Source organism: Asterias rubens, chromosome 6 (assembly GCF_902459465.1).
Source record: "Asterias rubens chromosome 6, eAstRub1.3, whole genome shotgun sequence".
NCBI lineage: Eukaryota > Metazoa > Echinodermata > Asteroidea > Forcipulatida > Asteriidae > Asterias > Asterias rubens.
Genome location: NC_047067.1, coordinates 14,671,378 through 14,688,119, shown reverse-complemented (window position 1 = coordinate 14,688,119; position 16,742 = coordinate 14,671,378). Strand labels below are relative to the sequence as shown.

At 39.9% G+C, this 16,742-nt stretch overlaps 1 protein-coding gene across 2 annotated transcripts; it reads right to left on the bottom strand.

Moving 5' to 3' along the window:
* Positions 1 to 406: 406 nt before the first annotated feature.
* Positions 407 to 6,910, bottom strand: LOC117291783 (allatostatin-A receptor-like). 2 transcript variants are annotated; one of them, XM_033773688.1, is made up of 3 exons: positions 6,772 to 6,910; positions 2,986 to 3,125; positions 407 to 1,449 (listed from the first exon to the last, which is right to left on the bottom strand). In XM_033773688.1, exons 1-3 carry the CDS (start codon positions 6,803 to 6,805, stop codon positions 559 to 561), a joined length of 1,065 nt encoding a protein of 354 aa, XP_033629579.1. In that variant the 5' UTR covers positions 6,806 to 6,910; the 3' UTR covers positions 407 to 558. The 2 variants fall into 2 exon arrangements, with proteins under 2 accessions (XP_033629579.1, XP_033629580.1); XM_033773689.1 differs by lacking the exon at positions 2,986 to 3,125.
* Positions 6,911 to 16,742: the final 9,832 nt, after the last annotated feature.

Below are 16,742 nucleotides of genomic sequence, written 5' to 3'. Positions count from 1 at the left end.
AGAAAGATGTTGTATAAGTAGAATACAATGATCTACACAAACGTGCCTCGAAATTGCACGGTTTTCCTTTTATCTCGTCGACTTTTATGCGAGTCAAATTTTTGACTGCCATAAATGGCCGACCGTGTTGGTTAGCACAGTAAAAGGAAAAACCACGCAATTTCGAGGCATATTTGTGTTGATCATTGTATCCTACTTTTACAAAATCTTTCCAACCATATGTATTTTATAAAAAACGATTAAAAAGCTTTTTATATACCAACTCGTCCGATCCAAGGCAACGTGTTCCTTTAAGGACTCAAGTGTCATGACCAAAATTCGAACCCACACCATGGTGACGAGACCGATTGAATTCACTCTATAATAAAATCCCGATTTTAACGCGGATTTTGCATCATCACTTTGATCCATTTCTGGGTCAATTTGACATGGGTCAGGCTCCATGGGACCCGGATTCGGGTCAGATCCGGGTCAAATATGATCAAGGTCAATTCTAAGCCGGATCAAGTCTGACCTGGTAGTGTATTGAATGTGTGAAACTTCTTGGCATATGCATTCTCATTCTAAAGGCTCCAAATCCACATGTTCCGTTTCACTTAAGGATGCCTCTTCTTGTATCTGAGAATAGGGATCATTCTGATTGGACGTGGACGGTTTCTTACGATTTTTAGTGAAACACCCAACCAACGGTTTACGATGCAACCCGCTGATGATGAACACAACCAGAGGATTCAGGCAGGAGTTGACGTACACCAATACATGACCAACCTCCCAGCAACTGATAATGAATTCAAAGGACATGGAATATGGATCCATGAACAGAACATAAAGGTTAACAAACTGAATAGGAAACCAACACACGACAAAAGATATGGCAAGAATCAGCACCACCACGCTGAGTAGACGCCGTGCACGCACCGACGCCGTGTCAGCGCCGTCATTGCGAGACATCAGCGTCGACGCCATGCCGACGTAGCAGCACGAGATCACAATCACCGGTAGGACGTACGTTAGGGCGCAATACGTCGTGGTGACGGCCCGTGCAAACGTACCCCACGGCGGTACAACGTAGCAGAACGAGATGTACTTCCCGAAGTGTTCCACGTTAGCGAATCTCAAGATGGGTATAGCGAAGACGATAGCTATCAGCCAAACCGCCCCAAGTATGAGGAAGGAACGTTTCACCTGCATCCGCGGCCAGCGCAAGGAGCAATAACGCTCCACGCTGACTGCCGTTAGTGACGCAACGCATAACACCTGAGCGAGCCCCCATACTGCACTGCCCAATTTGCAGAGGATTTTACCTCCAATACCACGTGGCCAAGTGCTGACGTTCCATTGGACAATGTCAAAGGGCACTGAGAAAAAGAACATGATGAGGTCAGCCACGGCCAAGTTTGCAACCAGCAGGTTGGATATTGTGCGCATGTGCTGGTTTAGTACAATCACCTGCGGAAAAGATAGGAAGACAAGTTTATAGAAAGGTCACGCTGTATTTAGACGTATACCTCAGACTTTAATGAAAATAGTGGGTGCGTTCGATTAGCTTCCCCGGGTCAACCCCGGTGTGTGGCGTTTTTTTTCCAGGACGAATGTGTGCAGAAAATTACCCACGTTCGTCCTGGAAAAAAAACCCGCCACACACCGGGGTCGACCCGGGGAAGCTAAACGAATGCACCCAGTGTATCTATGCCTGGGAGTACACGCAGGCTACAGAGGACAACTCCGTAGCCCCTGGTTTTGGTTTTAGTGCCCTTTAAACGTTTCCAATTGGCTTTCAGGTTTTCAGATGGAAGCTCTCTTTGCAAAATGAAAGTGCCCTTCCAATATGTTCAAAATGAAATTCCAGGCCAGATGTATTGTGTTCATTTTGGTAGAAACACTTGATACCTTTACAAACAACATAATCATCTTCTACACCAGTTTAGAAATGGGAGGCTCGTGAACGTTTTTTTGGTAGACTTAACAGGTAACAGCTGTATTAAAGGCACTGTACACGTTTGGTAATTGTCCAGTCTTCTCACTTGGTGTATCCCAACATAAGCATTAAACAACAAGCCTGTGAAAATTTGAGCTAAATTGTTCATCGAATTTGCGAGAAAATGATGAGAGAAACAACACCCTTGATGGACAAATTTGTGTGCTTTCAGATAGAAATAAAAGACTTCTAGCTAGAAGTCTTTTATTATTTTAGTGAGAAATTACCTCTTTCTCAAAAACTATGTTATTTCAGAGGGAGTCGTTTCCCACAATGTTTTATACTATCAACAGCTCTCAATGCTCGTTACTAAGTCAGTTTTTAAGTTAATATTTGTTTTGAGTAATTACCAAACGTGTACCTTCCCTTTAAGAGCGTAGCGACAATTAATTATGCCATTTCTGTCAAAGAAAGGCTGACCCACAGAGTGCACAGCCCAATTTCATAAAGCCTGTAAGCACAAACAATGTGTTAAGCACAGAAAACTTGTTTTTATCAGAAACAAGTATACCGGTCAATTTGACATTAAATTTGCATTGTTGTAGCTGGATACCCAACTCAATTTTTGCTTAGCAAATAAATATGTCAAGCAATACTTTCTGCTTAAAGGCACTGGACACTATTAATAATTACCCAAAAAATAGTTGTTAGGATAATACTTTACTTGGTAACGAGCAACGGAGAGCTTTTGATAGTACAAAACACTGTGAGAAACGGCTCTCTCTGAAACGAAGGTTTTGAGAAAGAGGTAAGTTCTCACTCAAATAATAAAAGACTTCGGCTGAAGCCTCTTATAAAATGCATCTGAAAGCACACAAAGTAACGCAAAAAGGGTGTCTTCTTTGATTATTCTCTTGCAAATTTGATGACAAATTATGTTGTTATTCGATGCATATGTTGGGATACACCAAGTGAGAATACTGGTCTTTGACAGTTACCGAACGTGTACAGTGTCTTTAATAAAAGCTTTATGAACTAGTGCCCTGACTGCATAGATATCATCGTACCAGAAGTAGGGCCATGTTTACTGCGATTCCAAACACGGCCATTATGAGTACAACAGTCAGGTTCCATCGCCATGGTATCGAGAACTCATAAGACCCCGTGTAGTTTAGATAGAACGAGGCAGACGAGAAGTACATGTATTCTGCAGAAAGATAGTATAAAGCATTTTCAGAAACATTTCACTACGAAGTAATATGGTATGGCTGAATTCGCTGTAGCACCTTAAAGGCAGTGGACACTATTGGTAATTACTCAAAATAATTTTTAGCATAAAACCTTTCTTGGTGACGAGTAATGGGGAGAGGTTGATGGTATAAAACATTGTGAGAAACGGCTCCGTCTGAAGTGCCATAGTTTTCGCGAAAGAAGTAATTTTCCACGAATTTGATTTCGAGACCTCAGATTTAGATTTTGAGGTCTCGAAATCAACCATCTATAAATGCACACAACTTCGTGTGACATGGGCGTTTTTTTCTTTCATTGTTATCTCGCAAGTTCGAAGACCGATTGAGCTCAAATTTTCACAGGTTTGTTATTTTATGCATATGTTGCGATGCACCAACTGTGAAGGCTAGTCTTTGACAATTACCAATTAGGCCACTGCCTTTAAAAAAGATTATGCCCCAAAGGATGACTCCAAGAAGCGTATAAACGCTCCTCACAATGTGTGTTCCATTTTTCGTAATCTCTCCGAAATCGTGAAATCTCAAACACTCGACCACAGCCCGAGTTGTTTAACGTTTGTTGCTTAAAATAAGTTAAACAAAGTAGTGGAAACAACGCTAGTTGTTTAAAGGCAGTGGACACTATTGGTAATTACTCAAAATAATTAATAGCATAAAACCTTTCGTGGTAACGAGTAATGGGGGAGAGGTTGATAGTAGAAAACATTGTGAGAAACGGCTCCCTCTGAAGTAATGTAGTTTTCGAGAAAGAAGCAATTTTCCACGAATTTGATTTCGAAACCTCAGATTCACATGTTCGTGTGACAAGGGTGTTTTTTCTTTCATTATTATCTCGCAACTTCGACGACCGATTGAGCTCAAATTTTCACAGGTTTGTTATTTTATGCATATGTTGAGATACACCTACCGTGAGCACTAGTCTTTGAAAATAATCCAATAGTGTCCAGTGTAAACAAACCCCCCAACAATGAAATTTTGAACACAACAAAAAGCAATGTTTAACTCTACCCTGGTTGCTCAACAGTTTGAACAGTTGTCCATGTGCAGTTGCCTCAAATTTTAAACAAGTTCCGTTTAATTTTGTTTTTTACTGTGTGTGTGGGGTGGGGGGGGGGTGGAATTAAACCTTTTCGCACAAACTTGTGCCTAATAAAAGGTATCAGGCCTGAAGTCTTCTTGTTGAGTTTTTGAAATAACCTCTTTCTCAAAAACTACGTTATATTTCAGAGGGAGCCTTTTCTCACAATGTTTTTTTAAATATTATTACCAACAGCTCTCCATTACTTGTTACCAAATAAGTTTTAATGCTAACTATTATTTTGAGTAAATAATAGTGTCCAGTGTCTTTAAACATATTTATTTTCGTTTCACATCTGAAGGTCGAACTTCTTTATCGTCTACGCGTGACGTTCCAGTTGAAATGTGCAGACATGTGTTCTTAATCATGATAGTCGATCCGAACTTCCGAATCAAAATACCACCGGACGGAACGAATGCTGGCGGGAAGGTTCCGGTGGAAATTTTATGGAACACGTTGCCTTGGATCGGCCGAGTTGGTCTTTGAAAAGCGTTCTGTAACCGTCTGTTATAAGATGCATATGGGTAGAGATGATGTCAAAGTAAAATACAATGATCCACATAAATATGCTTCGAAATTGCGTGGTTTTCTTTTTACCTCGTCGACTAACACGGTCGGCCATTATGGAAGTCAAACTTTTGACTCCCATAAATGGCCGACCGTGTTTGTTCGCGACGTAAAATGAAAACCACGCAATTTTGATTGATACTTGTGTGGATCATTCTACTTTTAAAACATCTTTCTCCTCAATGCATTTCATAACAAATTGTTTTTAAAGACCTACTCGTCCGACCCAAGGCATTGTGTTCCTTTAAAAGATTGTCCAGTTTTGGTTCTAATTCAAGTCATTACGGAACTAATGATTATTATCATCAAGACTGACTTGACGAGCAATTGATAGCTGTTGATAGTATAAAACATTGTGAGAAATGACTCCCTCTGAAGAAACGTAGGTTTTGAGAAAGAGGAGGTTATTTCCCACTCAAAAAATAAAATATTTCAACTGAAGCCTTTAATCATGCATCTGAAAGCAAACAAAGTAATTCAACAAGGGTGTTTGTTTTATCAATATTCTCTTGCAAATTCGATGACCAACTGAGCCCAAATTTTCACAGGTTTGTTATTATGCATGTTGGGATACACCAAGTGAGACTACTGGACAATAAATACCAATAATGTGTCCAGCGCCTGTATATAGTACTGCTACAACTAAAACCTCTGAAGTGATCCCATCTTGGTGAAAAGTACAGCTGCAGTAGTGACCCTTGACCCGTAACTATATCACACAGCCAAGACTCTTCACAGTGGGATAGTAGTTTTGTACCCGACTGCCTCGGAGCATAGAGCAAGAGGGAACCAAGCAAAGCTTCGCACGCCCACATAGGCCTATTAACCTTCTGACAAAATGATTTACAAAAAAGATGTGAACATTAATTTGTTGTTCGCGGTGTCAGAGGGGGTTTTTCTTCTTAAAAATCCCTCAATAAAGGAGACAAAACCGTTGGCTTGTGTGGTGATTAAATCTCAATGCAGGCACTTGCATAACTTACTGCTTAGCTGGGCCCAGTTTCATAGAGCTGCTTTAAGCACAAAAAGTAGCTAAGCATTACCAAGTTATGCTTGCCAGAACAAGGCTACCAGCCAAGCTATCAGGTCATATGTAAAATTTGAGACGGGTTTCCTCTCATTTCTGCTTAGCAGACAATATTGTTAAGCAACATTTTAGAGTATGATATGTGGCCCAGAATTGAACTGCAATAAGATGTTGTTAAAACTTAGTTCGATTAGGTCCTAAAACAGACCACCTCCATACTCAGACATACTGGAATTTCTATAGTGCCATGCTCACACACGTTAGTGTGTTGTTATACAAACTATGAACGCACGTGAGACTCTAGTACACACTTATTGTAAAGAGAAGGGGTTCGCCCTGGTGTGTCTTGCAGTGGGTTTATCTTCAATAGTAAAGAAGAAGAATGCAATCTGGAGGTCTTTGCATCACAATGGCGCTGTCATCAATGCCCAGACAAGGAAAGTACTCAGACCAAACATATCTTCTACAATAGTGGGTGCGTTCGTTTAGCTTCCCTGCTGTGTCGACCCCGATGTGTGGTAGGTTTTTTACCAGGACGAACGTGTGCAGATAATTACCCACGTTCGTCCTGGAAAAAAAAAACCGCCACACACCGGGGTCGACCCAGGGAAGCTAAACGAACGCACCCAATATTGATCCGGATAATGGTGAAGACGTGTACAGAATCAGGTGGCGTGTAACACCACAGGACCCTAGCCGTTTTGAGGTATGGACGGTGGATACTAGCTAGGAGTGCACCGTTTGGTTCGGGTGTCTGCAGACAAGTTGATTTACCATGAAATACCCATACCTAACCAAGTGTCATAGTGTTGTGTTCGGAGGTCCATCATATTATCTCAAAATGACTTGTGGAGATAGGACCATTGGAGATAGAGGACCATTCTAACTCTACGATAAGACTGACTGTGAACACTGAAGGAACATAACTTACCGCTTTCGCTTTCTTTAACATTTTCGTCCTCCATGGTGGGTGAATGAGTTTAGAATCCACAAGATTTGGCGCAGTTACTCTCGATTCTATATAACCCCCGCCCAGCAGCACACGAACTACACTAAACTTACAGTCTTGATTTGCGACGGCTGTCCACAACACGAATTACCGTTGTATGCAGCTCCCTCTACCGGTTGGTAGTACACCAAACGGGGTCGCAAATCAAGACCACACTAAATTAGTGCTAACTGTCATTATATCCTTGGTACAATTTCATAAAGCCTATGAGCACAAAAACTTGCTAAACCCGTAACTAAAGGTCATGTATTACAAAATGATAACTGTAAGCAAAAAGCACGGAGAGAAATTAAGAAAGAATATTATTATTAATAAACAAAACAGACAGTTTAAGTTTAAAGAGTAGCAACCATATGTTAAAGCCATGGGACATTTTCGGAACAGAATTTTTTTTGGTTTAAGTTCACAGATTTACAAATAACTTACAGGGTTATACAGAAGGTAATGGTGAAAGACTTCTCTTGAAATATTATTCCATGAAATGCTTTAGAAAACATTAAAACAATATCAATTCTCGATATCGAGAATTACGGATTTATTTTAAACACATGCCATGACACGGCGAAACGTGCTGAAACAAGGGTGTGTTTTCCCGTTATTTTCTCCCGACTCCGATGACCAATTGAGCCTTAATTTTCACAGGTTTGTGATTTGATATATAAGTTGTGATACACGAAGTGTGGGCCTTGGACAATACTGTTTACCGAAAGTGTCCAATGGCTTTAAAAGCAACATATTTGGAAGCGTGTACGAAAAGAGTTACCTTGCATACCTCTTCTGGCAGTTATACAAAATAACAGATGTTGACAGGTTTTGAGAAGTGCCTCCTTTATTCATAATTTTTTTTATAAAGATCAGACAACCTACTTATAAGATTTATTGTTTTTGGTACAAATCTTGCCTGCAGGACAGTCCAGGCTTTGTGGCTCTTTTGCAAACATGTGATGTCACAGACATGGTATATTCAGCGACCGACTCTTCCATGTGAACTTAACAACCTCTCAAAAAGATTTGGATTTTGCGAAACGCAAGTACAGAGATTTGCTGTTTTGCCATAAAATGGGATGAAAGTGTTACTAGGCCGAGATATAGGACATTATACACATCCTTAATCGCACATACGGAAAGTGCAGGACATCCAAATCTAATTGTTTTTCGATCTTTCACTAAATGGCAAACTCCCACACCAAGCTGACAACAGCCAATATCTCTTATACAAACATTGGATAAACATCTATGATTATGAAGTGCACAAGTCATAATTCAGTATCAAGACGACAATACTAATTTCACAGTCATTGTGAGATCAGCGGTTAGCATGGTAGGATTTGAACCCACAGCCTTGTGATTGCAAGTCCTGCAAATCTGAAGAAAAAAAAAACAGTTCGGCTGTTGACAAACTAGAGAACATTAATATCTACCAAATATTGTAGGTCATTTTGGCAGTTTAGAACAGCTAAGTAAATGTTCTCAATATTAATTTGACTCTGTCAACAAAACAATGATGTACATGTACTTCGAAGTATTCTGCATCAGAAACAATTGGTTTACAGTTCAAACGAATCTCATCTTTCTGCAACTCATGACAGGTTGGGGTCTGTTTGTTTTGTTTGTTTGATTATGTGTTTGTTTGTTTGTTTGTTTGTTTGTTTGTTTGTTTGTTTGTTTGTTTGTTTGTTTGTTTGTTTGTTTGTTTGTTTGTTTGTTTGTTTGTTTGTTTGTTTTGACGATCTTCCCATAAAGGGAGCTCGGCAAACTCCCACAAGACTAATAACCACTAAGCTGGAAACAGCCAAATACCATTGGTTCAACGTATATGATTATGAATTGGACGAGTCAATAGATTGTGAGTCAATAACCAGATGACAATACTTACTCTAGTCATTGTGAAATCAGCAGCTAGCTTGGTGTGAATTCAACCTTGTGATTGCTAGTCCTGCAGCCGATTTCACGAAACACTAGGATTAATCCTATCTCGAGTTAGTCCTAACTTAGGATGGGTTAAATGCAACCTACGTCTTTGTATACGGAACTTAACTCATTCTAAGTCCTAAGGAAGAATTCTAAGTCCTAAGGAAGTTAGGAAGAGTGTGGTAAAATCGACGGCTGCAGTCTAACCATTTGACCACAGGCTTCTTCTCAAGACGACAGTCTTCTGTTTTCTACCGAGTAACCGCCACAAGAGGAATTAGTTGTATGCAGCTCCTCTGGTAGTATTGGTACAATACGTCATTATCTCATACTCGTAACTTAACGTAATGTAACGTAATATGACGTAACATTACGTGACGTAACGTTACGTAACATAACGTTACAACCCGACAGATCGCGCTTTTTCTTGAATTCATTTCGGTAAGCGACTGTCTGTTTATCTTAAATCGAACCAAGGAATAGACTTGCGCAAACTAGCTAGCTGGCAATACGGCGCGCTGCTCATGGTAGCGAGGCTGGGAAATAATCGAAAACCGATCTAGTTATTTATACAGAATGAAACACAGCCAAGCAGTGTCTTTCTCCTCATCTAATTCACAATCGCACTTTCTCCAGACAGCAAACAGTCCTTGTTACCCAAGTAGACAAACCACGTGCACGACGACTCTTTCAGGCAGGCGGTAGCACACCGGAGGCGGGATCGGCATCCTTTGATCGTCTTTAAAACAAAACGATCGTGTGTTGCGTCATCAGCCGAGACCATAGAATAGTCTGAAGACTTCATCATGTGGTGGCCTGGGGATGCTGATGATATCGTGTAACTAGTACTGTATCCACGGTAGCAAACAGAACTATTGTTACTGCACATCAGTAAATCTTGTTCACTTGTTGTTGTTGTTGTTGTTGTTGTTGTTTGTACATGGGGTGACCCCGGTGGTGTCACCAGTGCACTAGAGGGCAGAACATCAGTAGTAGGCGGTGATGCCGGTGAAGTACCTATGAATTGTACAAGACAATTATATCAAAAGAACAAGTTATTGGTATTTGACCGACATTCTCCCGTAATATAACAATTCAGAAACAAATTGTGCTTGTATATATCATGTTAATAAAAATTATTTGATCAAAATTTATTTTTATTTTTACAAAGTATCGTGGATTTCTTAACAAGTAAAGAGAGTGTTATAGTATGAGTTACTATTGTTTCTGCACATTAGTAATTCTTATTTACTTGTTGCTGTTTGTACATCGGGTGACCCTGATGGTGTCGCAGCACTAGATGGTAGAACAGCAGTAGTAGGCGGTGATGCCGGGGAAGTACCTATGAACAAGAAAATTATATAAGAAGAAAGAACTATTGGCCTTTGACCAATTTTCCCTTAGCAATTCAGAAAAATTTTGTGCTAGTAGATTTCATGTTATTATGTTAGATTTGCATCGGGGATAAAGAATATCAATTTTGGTTTTACCCGTATACACCGATGTGTGCCAGCACGGATTTACTCATTACTTTCCCGAGTTCTGTAACAAAAATCACAGGCATATTCCTCGGGTGGGATTCAAACCCACGGCTTTGCAATTCTATACCAACTAGTCCACCGATATTGCCAAGAAGCTAGATGCAGTTCGAATCCTCGCAGTGCGAAGATATCATGTTCATAAAACAAAACTTAGCAAAATTGTTTTACAATGTAGCGTGGATTTCTAAACAAGTAAAAGAGAGAATTGGTAATAGTATTATTATCATTGCTATATATTTCCGGTTTTGAAACCATGAATGCCTCATTAACCACTTTAGCTCGCAAGCCTGGGAAACACCGAGGTTAACCCCACTCTTCAGAACCGTACTTATTATCGTTGAACGACGTATATAGAAGGCAAAATGGAGCCATATACTGTAATGGTAAACCATTAAACACAAATTAGTCTGGTACATTCCTGAAATTGGTATTTTTGCAAAGAGGCCGAGTACATTTAGGTCGTTAAAAAGATGTGTAATTAAGCTCATGATAAACGAGCTCATAATACTACATTCTGAAAAAATTCTCAGAAGTTTTCTTTCTATTCTACATTTTAAAATTTGTGTCTCCTATTTTTGTTTCTAAAGATTAAAAAAATAAATTGCCCTCCGCTCAATTGGTTTTTGGTTTTCTGTTGTGGACTGAAAAACCAATGACCAACCGGTGAGCATGTAAGGGCCGTGTCCGAATGAGCGGCTACAGCTACGGCTACGGCTAGATTTCCGCATCAATATGCGTTGAAGTATAGGACATCCTTAGCAACACACTTAGCAACAGTCGTAGCCGCAGCTGTAGCCACCAATTCAGATACATTAGGCCATGTCCGATTTAGCGGCTACAGCTACGGCTACGGCTAAATTTCCGCATCATCATGCGTTGAAGTATAATACGTCCTTAGCAACACACTTAGCAACAGTCTTAGCCGTAGTTGAGTAGCCACTAATTTGGTATAAATAAAAACTCCCGAGTTAGAATAGAACTGGATTCAGGTCCCGTGTGACCTGACTCATTTTGGGTCAGTGACCCGGAATCTGAATCAAAACAACCCAGAAATGGGTCAAACGCAGAATCCTATATAAACATCACATTTGTATTACTACTTTCCGAGTCAGCCTGACCCACAAATGGATCAAGCAATCCGGGTCAAATCTGATCCGGGGGTTTGTCTATATAGAGTGTCTGATTAGAGAGGTTTCGCAAGCGTGCGGATACAGATACAGATACGGATATGATAACCGTATCCGTTCACATCAGCCAAGTGTTGAATTTTGTTTCGCAAACTATAGGTATGTTTCACTTGAGTGCACTCTCGCATTCATCATGAGCGTTGCACACTGCATTTTCTCATCGTTTTGCTTGCAAATAACTAACAATTTTGTATCTATATCAAGCACGATACAAGTGAAAGCAATTCCGTGGGAAATGTTTTTGATACAACTGTTAAAATACAACTAAAAGTCTGCAAACACCATCCGTTTTCGGCGTGTATGAGCTCCCGTATCTGTTGCTAACGTGTGTGCAAAACACGATAGTCGCGAATACGCGTCACGTGCACACACAAAGTGTCGACGTATCAGTATCATCTGTATGTGTATCCGTAGACTTGCGAAACATCTCTAATGTAAAATGTCGTGTACCCTCTTGCTCGCAGATGTAGAACCAAGGTTTAATGCACTGAGCTGACTTCCATCTCCGATTATCTAAATTCATAGTGTAACAGTCGCTAACGCCAGCCTCTCTCATCCAGTACCAGCCTAAAGTCGCACCGACGCCCATCGCTGCCTGTCGCAATAGATCCTTCTCCCCGGTAGTGTCTAGCAGGGCAATGTGCCTGCCTGGTACTCTGGCACACTGTGTCACTGCGTCGTCCCAAGTCCGTTTGATGTCCTTTTCTAGGATAGTGTATGTAGACACTGACGAACACTCTGTGGTGTGTGAATAAAAAAGTGTCAAGGCTTCCTTGTTTTTTTTCATCTCTGCAAAATCGTAAACGCAAATTAATGAATGACTTTTTTTTTACGATCATCGGAGCCGTAATAACACCAAAGCTCTTTTATTCCCATTGAATACAACCCTGAGGAGGCACCAGGGCTGTTTTTACCCAAGTGGGCGTTCACACTGCACGTTTCAAGAATACCCGGACCCCTACTCAAGATCAGGGGTGGCTATTCCCCGGGGTATGTCCATTTGCCGGGGCAGACCGGGACAAGACCAGGGGGGGGGGGGGGAAGCGATCATAATGTGAAAAGGTTGGCCGTTTTTCCCAGGGGACAATCCCGGGGACAACCCCGGGGAATAGTGTAGTGTGAAAAGGGCTTTAGTTGTCCGGTGCATTGTCTTTCGTTAAACTCATCTACTCAGCGGTTGTGGAAAAAATTAAAAGAAAAGTTCCTGACGGGGTTTTTGCAGACTTTTTGTTTGAAGAAAGAGGAAAAAAGTATTGAAAAAGATCAAAATGTTCCCTTAAGAAATAATAGTTACGTTTATTAAAGTAACACTCAGGAGATGTTTGTTTTGGTAGTCACTATTGTGGCTCAATATTAGAGATATACATAACTAGACATAAGATGTTTTTTTTTTAGACGTACACAAAGCTGTTTTTATTTCACTATATGATTATACGATCCAGGTTCCAAATCTATTGACCAAATTTTCGACAGTATCACGCCCCCATTGACTCTAACAAACACCCAAATTTTTACCCACTGACCATCTTATCCTAATTCTGGTCAAACATTGACCATTATCCTCTGACCCTATAACTTAACTATGAACCACCATTAAAGGGAAGGTACACGTTTGGTAATTACAAATCCTGACTTCGTAACGAGCATTGTAGAGCTGTTGATAGTATACAACATTGTGAGAAACAGCTCCCTCTGAAGTAGCAAAGATTTTGAGAAAGAGTTAATTTCTCACTAAAATAATAACAGACTTCTAGCCAGAAGTCTTTTATTCCTATATGAAAGCACACAAATTCGTCCAACAAGGGTGTTGTTTCTCTCATCATTTTCTCGCAACTTCGATGACCAATTGAGCTCAAATTTTCACATGTTTGTTATTTTATGCTTATGTTGGGATACACCAAGTGAGCAGACTGGTCTTTGACAATTACCAAACGTGTACCTTCCCTTTAAACCAATAAACTGATCAACTTAGGCTACAGTCTCCAAAGCCTATACCCTAAAGTGGGTCCAAATTCATAAAGCTGTTAGTTAAGCAGAACAAAAACTGCTCGGCGGTAAATTAGTTTGCTTAGCAACAATTAAGTGGGGCACAGCCACATCAATGTACACTTATTAAACAAATTCTTTTTTTTTTGTTGTGTTTAGCAAGTTTTTGGTGAAACTGTGCTCTAGTCTGTAGGCCCGCTCCGGTCCCGCTATATTTTCAAAATCGTTGCACTCATGGGTACAACGGTGTTTTATTCAATCTCGAAAAAGCCTATCAGAGGATGCTTTAGACCCCAAATGTTGACAAAGGCACAGAAGGAGGCATGTGGATGTTCGATAGGAAAAACATTCCGTGTTGCTTTCTTCTCTTTGTTAAAGGCACTGGACACGTTTGGTATCTAAGCATAAAAACGTTACACTAGGTAACACGCAATGGAGAGCTGTACATTTTAAGCTGCGCCGTGGTTCGCCAGAGAAAACATTGAAGCGTGTAGCTAGTTTTTAGAAACCTTGAGGTTTGGGCTTATTTCGTAGTGTGATAATTACGAAAAATTCAGATGTGTCAAAACATACATAGCCTACATGATAAACAAACAACTATAAACATAACGCTGAAATAGCATCGATTGTTTCACTCAAGCAGCGCAGTAAAATTTTACGCCGTTTACAAAATTAACCACATATCGGGTTTTTTCTTTCTTATTTTTTTTTCTTTTTTTCTTTTTTTTTTTTTACTGCTAATAGGCCTTATATAATTCGTGTTTAATGTCTCAGAATATATTTGTTTTGTACGGGTACCATAATGTGCCATATTGATAAAGGTACGTCACACATCATTTAAAGGCAGTGGACACTATTGGTAATTGTCAAAGACTAGCCTTCTGGCAGTCTGCTACTCGAATCTACAACCCTCATTTCGGGTCCTAGTCATGCATCTAGATCAAATCGGAGTCTCGCTTGAGTCACTCAGGTCGAGTCAGACTCCGAATCACGAGTTACAAGGGTCAAGTCAGGGTTGGGTTTTAAAACAAGGGTTTGAGTAATGAGTCACGAGTCACGAGTCACAAGGGTCTGATTCGAGTCCGAGTATTCGGTCATAACAGGGGCACCAGCACCAAGGGTCGAATTCGAATTAGAGTCACAAGTGTCAAGTCAGAGACAAAGTAATAATTCATAAGGGTGAAAACTCGAGTCCGAGTCTTCAGAAAGCAGAGTCGGCGTCACCAGACGCGAGAGTCAAATTTGAGATTAGATAGGGCCTTAAGTCTTAAAGGCCAACAGCGAGTCTTCAGTCACCACAGAGTATAAGAGTCACCAGTCACACGGGTCGAGTTAAGTCACAAGGGTCGACTAAAATTGTTGTAATTCAGCCTTTGTGCTGCGAGGACAGTTTTTTTAATAAACCATTTTATATATCAATCTAACTCAGGGTCAGAATCACGAGTCACAGAGGTCATTCGAGTGTTGACCTTTGCCCCCTTCGTTTCCGGTCAAAAGATAGTAATATCATATTTCTTACCACTTATGGACCAAACGATGAACGTAAAACATGCCAGGATCAGGGAAACCCGTGTCTTTAAAAAAGAAACACATGAAGGATACAATGAATAAAGAATCGTTTTAGGGTTGGAAGGGATGGCTCATCATGTTTCGTAAGATTTCAACATTCAAATCACATTAAAGACTGTGGACACTATTGGTAATTGTCAAAGACTAGCCGTCACAGTTGGTGTATCTCATCATATGCATAAAATAACAAACCTGTGAAAATTTGAGCTCAATTGGTCATCGAAGTTGCGAGATAATAGCGAAAGAAAAAAACACCCTTGTCACACGAAGTTGTGTGCGTTTAGATGGTTGATTTCGAGATCTCAAGTTCTAAATCTGAGGTCTTGAAATCAAATTCGTGGAAAATTACTTCTTTCTCAAAAACTATGGCACTTCAGAGGGAGCCGTTTCTCACAAGGTTTTATACCACAAACCCCTCCCGGTTACTTGTTACCAAGAAAGGTTTTATGCTAATAACTATTTTGAGTAATTACCAACAGTGTCCACTGCCTTTAAAATACAACCCCTGTACAATTTGATGTAATTTATCAAATTGAGGATGATTGTACGATAACAATAGAGTCATGCAATGCACGGCGAGTGATTAAAGGCAGTGGACACTGTTGGTAATTACTCAAAATATTTGTAAGCATAAAACCTTACTTGGTAACGATTAATGGGGAGAGGATGATAGTATACAACATTGTGAAAAACGGCTCCCTCTGAAGTAACGCAGTTTTCGAGAAGTAATTTTCCACGAATTTGATTTCGAGACCTCAGATTTAAAATTTGAGGTTTCGAAATCAAGTATCTGAAAGCACACAATTTAGCGTGACAAGTGTGTTTTTTTTCTTTCATAGTTATCTCGACGACCAATTGAGCTAAAATGTTCACAGGTTGGTTATTTTATGCATAATGTTGAGATACACCAAGTGAGAAGACTGGTCTTTGACAATTAACAATAGTGTCCAGTGTCTTTAAGTGGAAACAACATTTGAAGAAAAAAGAACAGGTTAATGAAAGAATAAAACACTGTCAAGCATTTTAGGCAATTTGATGATACCATCTTAATTACAACACAAATAATGGGCAGGTCAATTTGTATGGAAGAATTATTGGTGCAAGTGATGCCGAGTTTGGAATGCACTGGACAACTTTGGTAATTGTCAAAGACCAGCAGTTACTCCCACTTGGTGTATCCCAACATATGCATACAATAAAAAAACTGTGAAAACTTGGGCTCAATTGGTAATCGATTTTGCCACAGAATAATGAAAAAAATAAAACCTTATTGCATTTCTGTGTGTGCTTTTAGATGCATAATAAAAGGCTTCAGCTAAAGTATTTTGTTATTTGAGTGAATGAGAAATTACGTCTTTCTCAAAAACTATGTTACTTTAATAGAGGGAGCCGTTTCTAAGTTTTATTCTATCAACAGTTCTCCGTTGCTCGTTGTCGAGTAAGATTTTATATCATGCTAAGCAATGTACTTGAAATTGCAACTACATGTCATTACACTACAACTGGTCATCGAAGTTGCAAGAAAATGATGGAAGTAAAAACCACCCTTGTTGATTTAAAGGCAGTGGATACTATTGGTAATTACTCAAAATAATTATTAGCATAAAACATTGTGAGAAACGGCTCCCTTTGAAGTGCCATAGTTTTCGAGAAAGAAGTAATTTTCCAAGAATTTGATTTCGAGACCTCAGATTTGGAA

Excerpts from the sequence above, each read along its gene's own strand:
- LOC117291783 (XM_033773688.1), bottom strand. The coding sequence starts at position 6,805 with ATGGAGGACGAAAATGTTAAAGAAAGCGAAAGCG. Across the intron at positions 3,126-6,771 it reads TGTTAAAGAAAGCGAAAGCG|AATACATGTACTTCTCGTCT; the intron begins GTAAGTTATGTT and ends ATCTTTCTGCAG. Across the intron at positions 1,450-2,985 it reads TAAACATGGCCCTACTTCTG|GTGATTGTACTAAACCAGCA; the intron begins GTACGATGATAT and ends TCTTTTCCGCAG.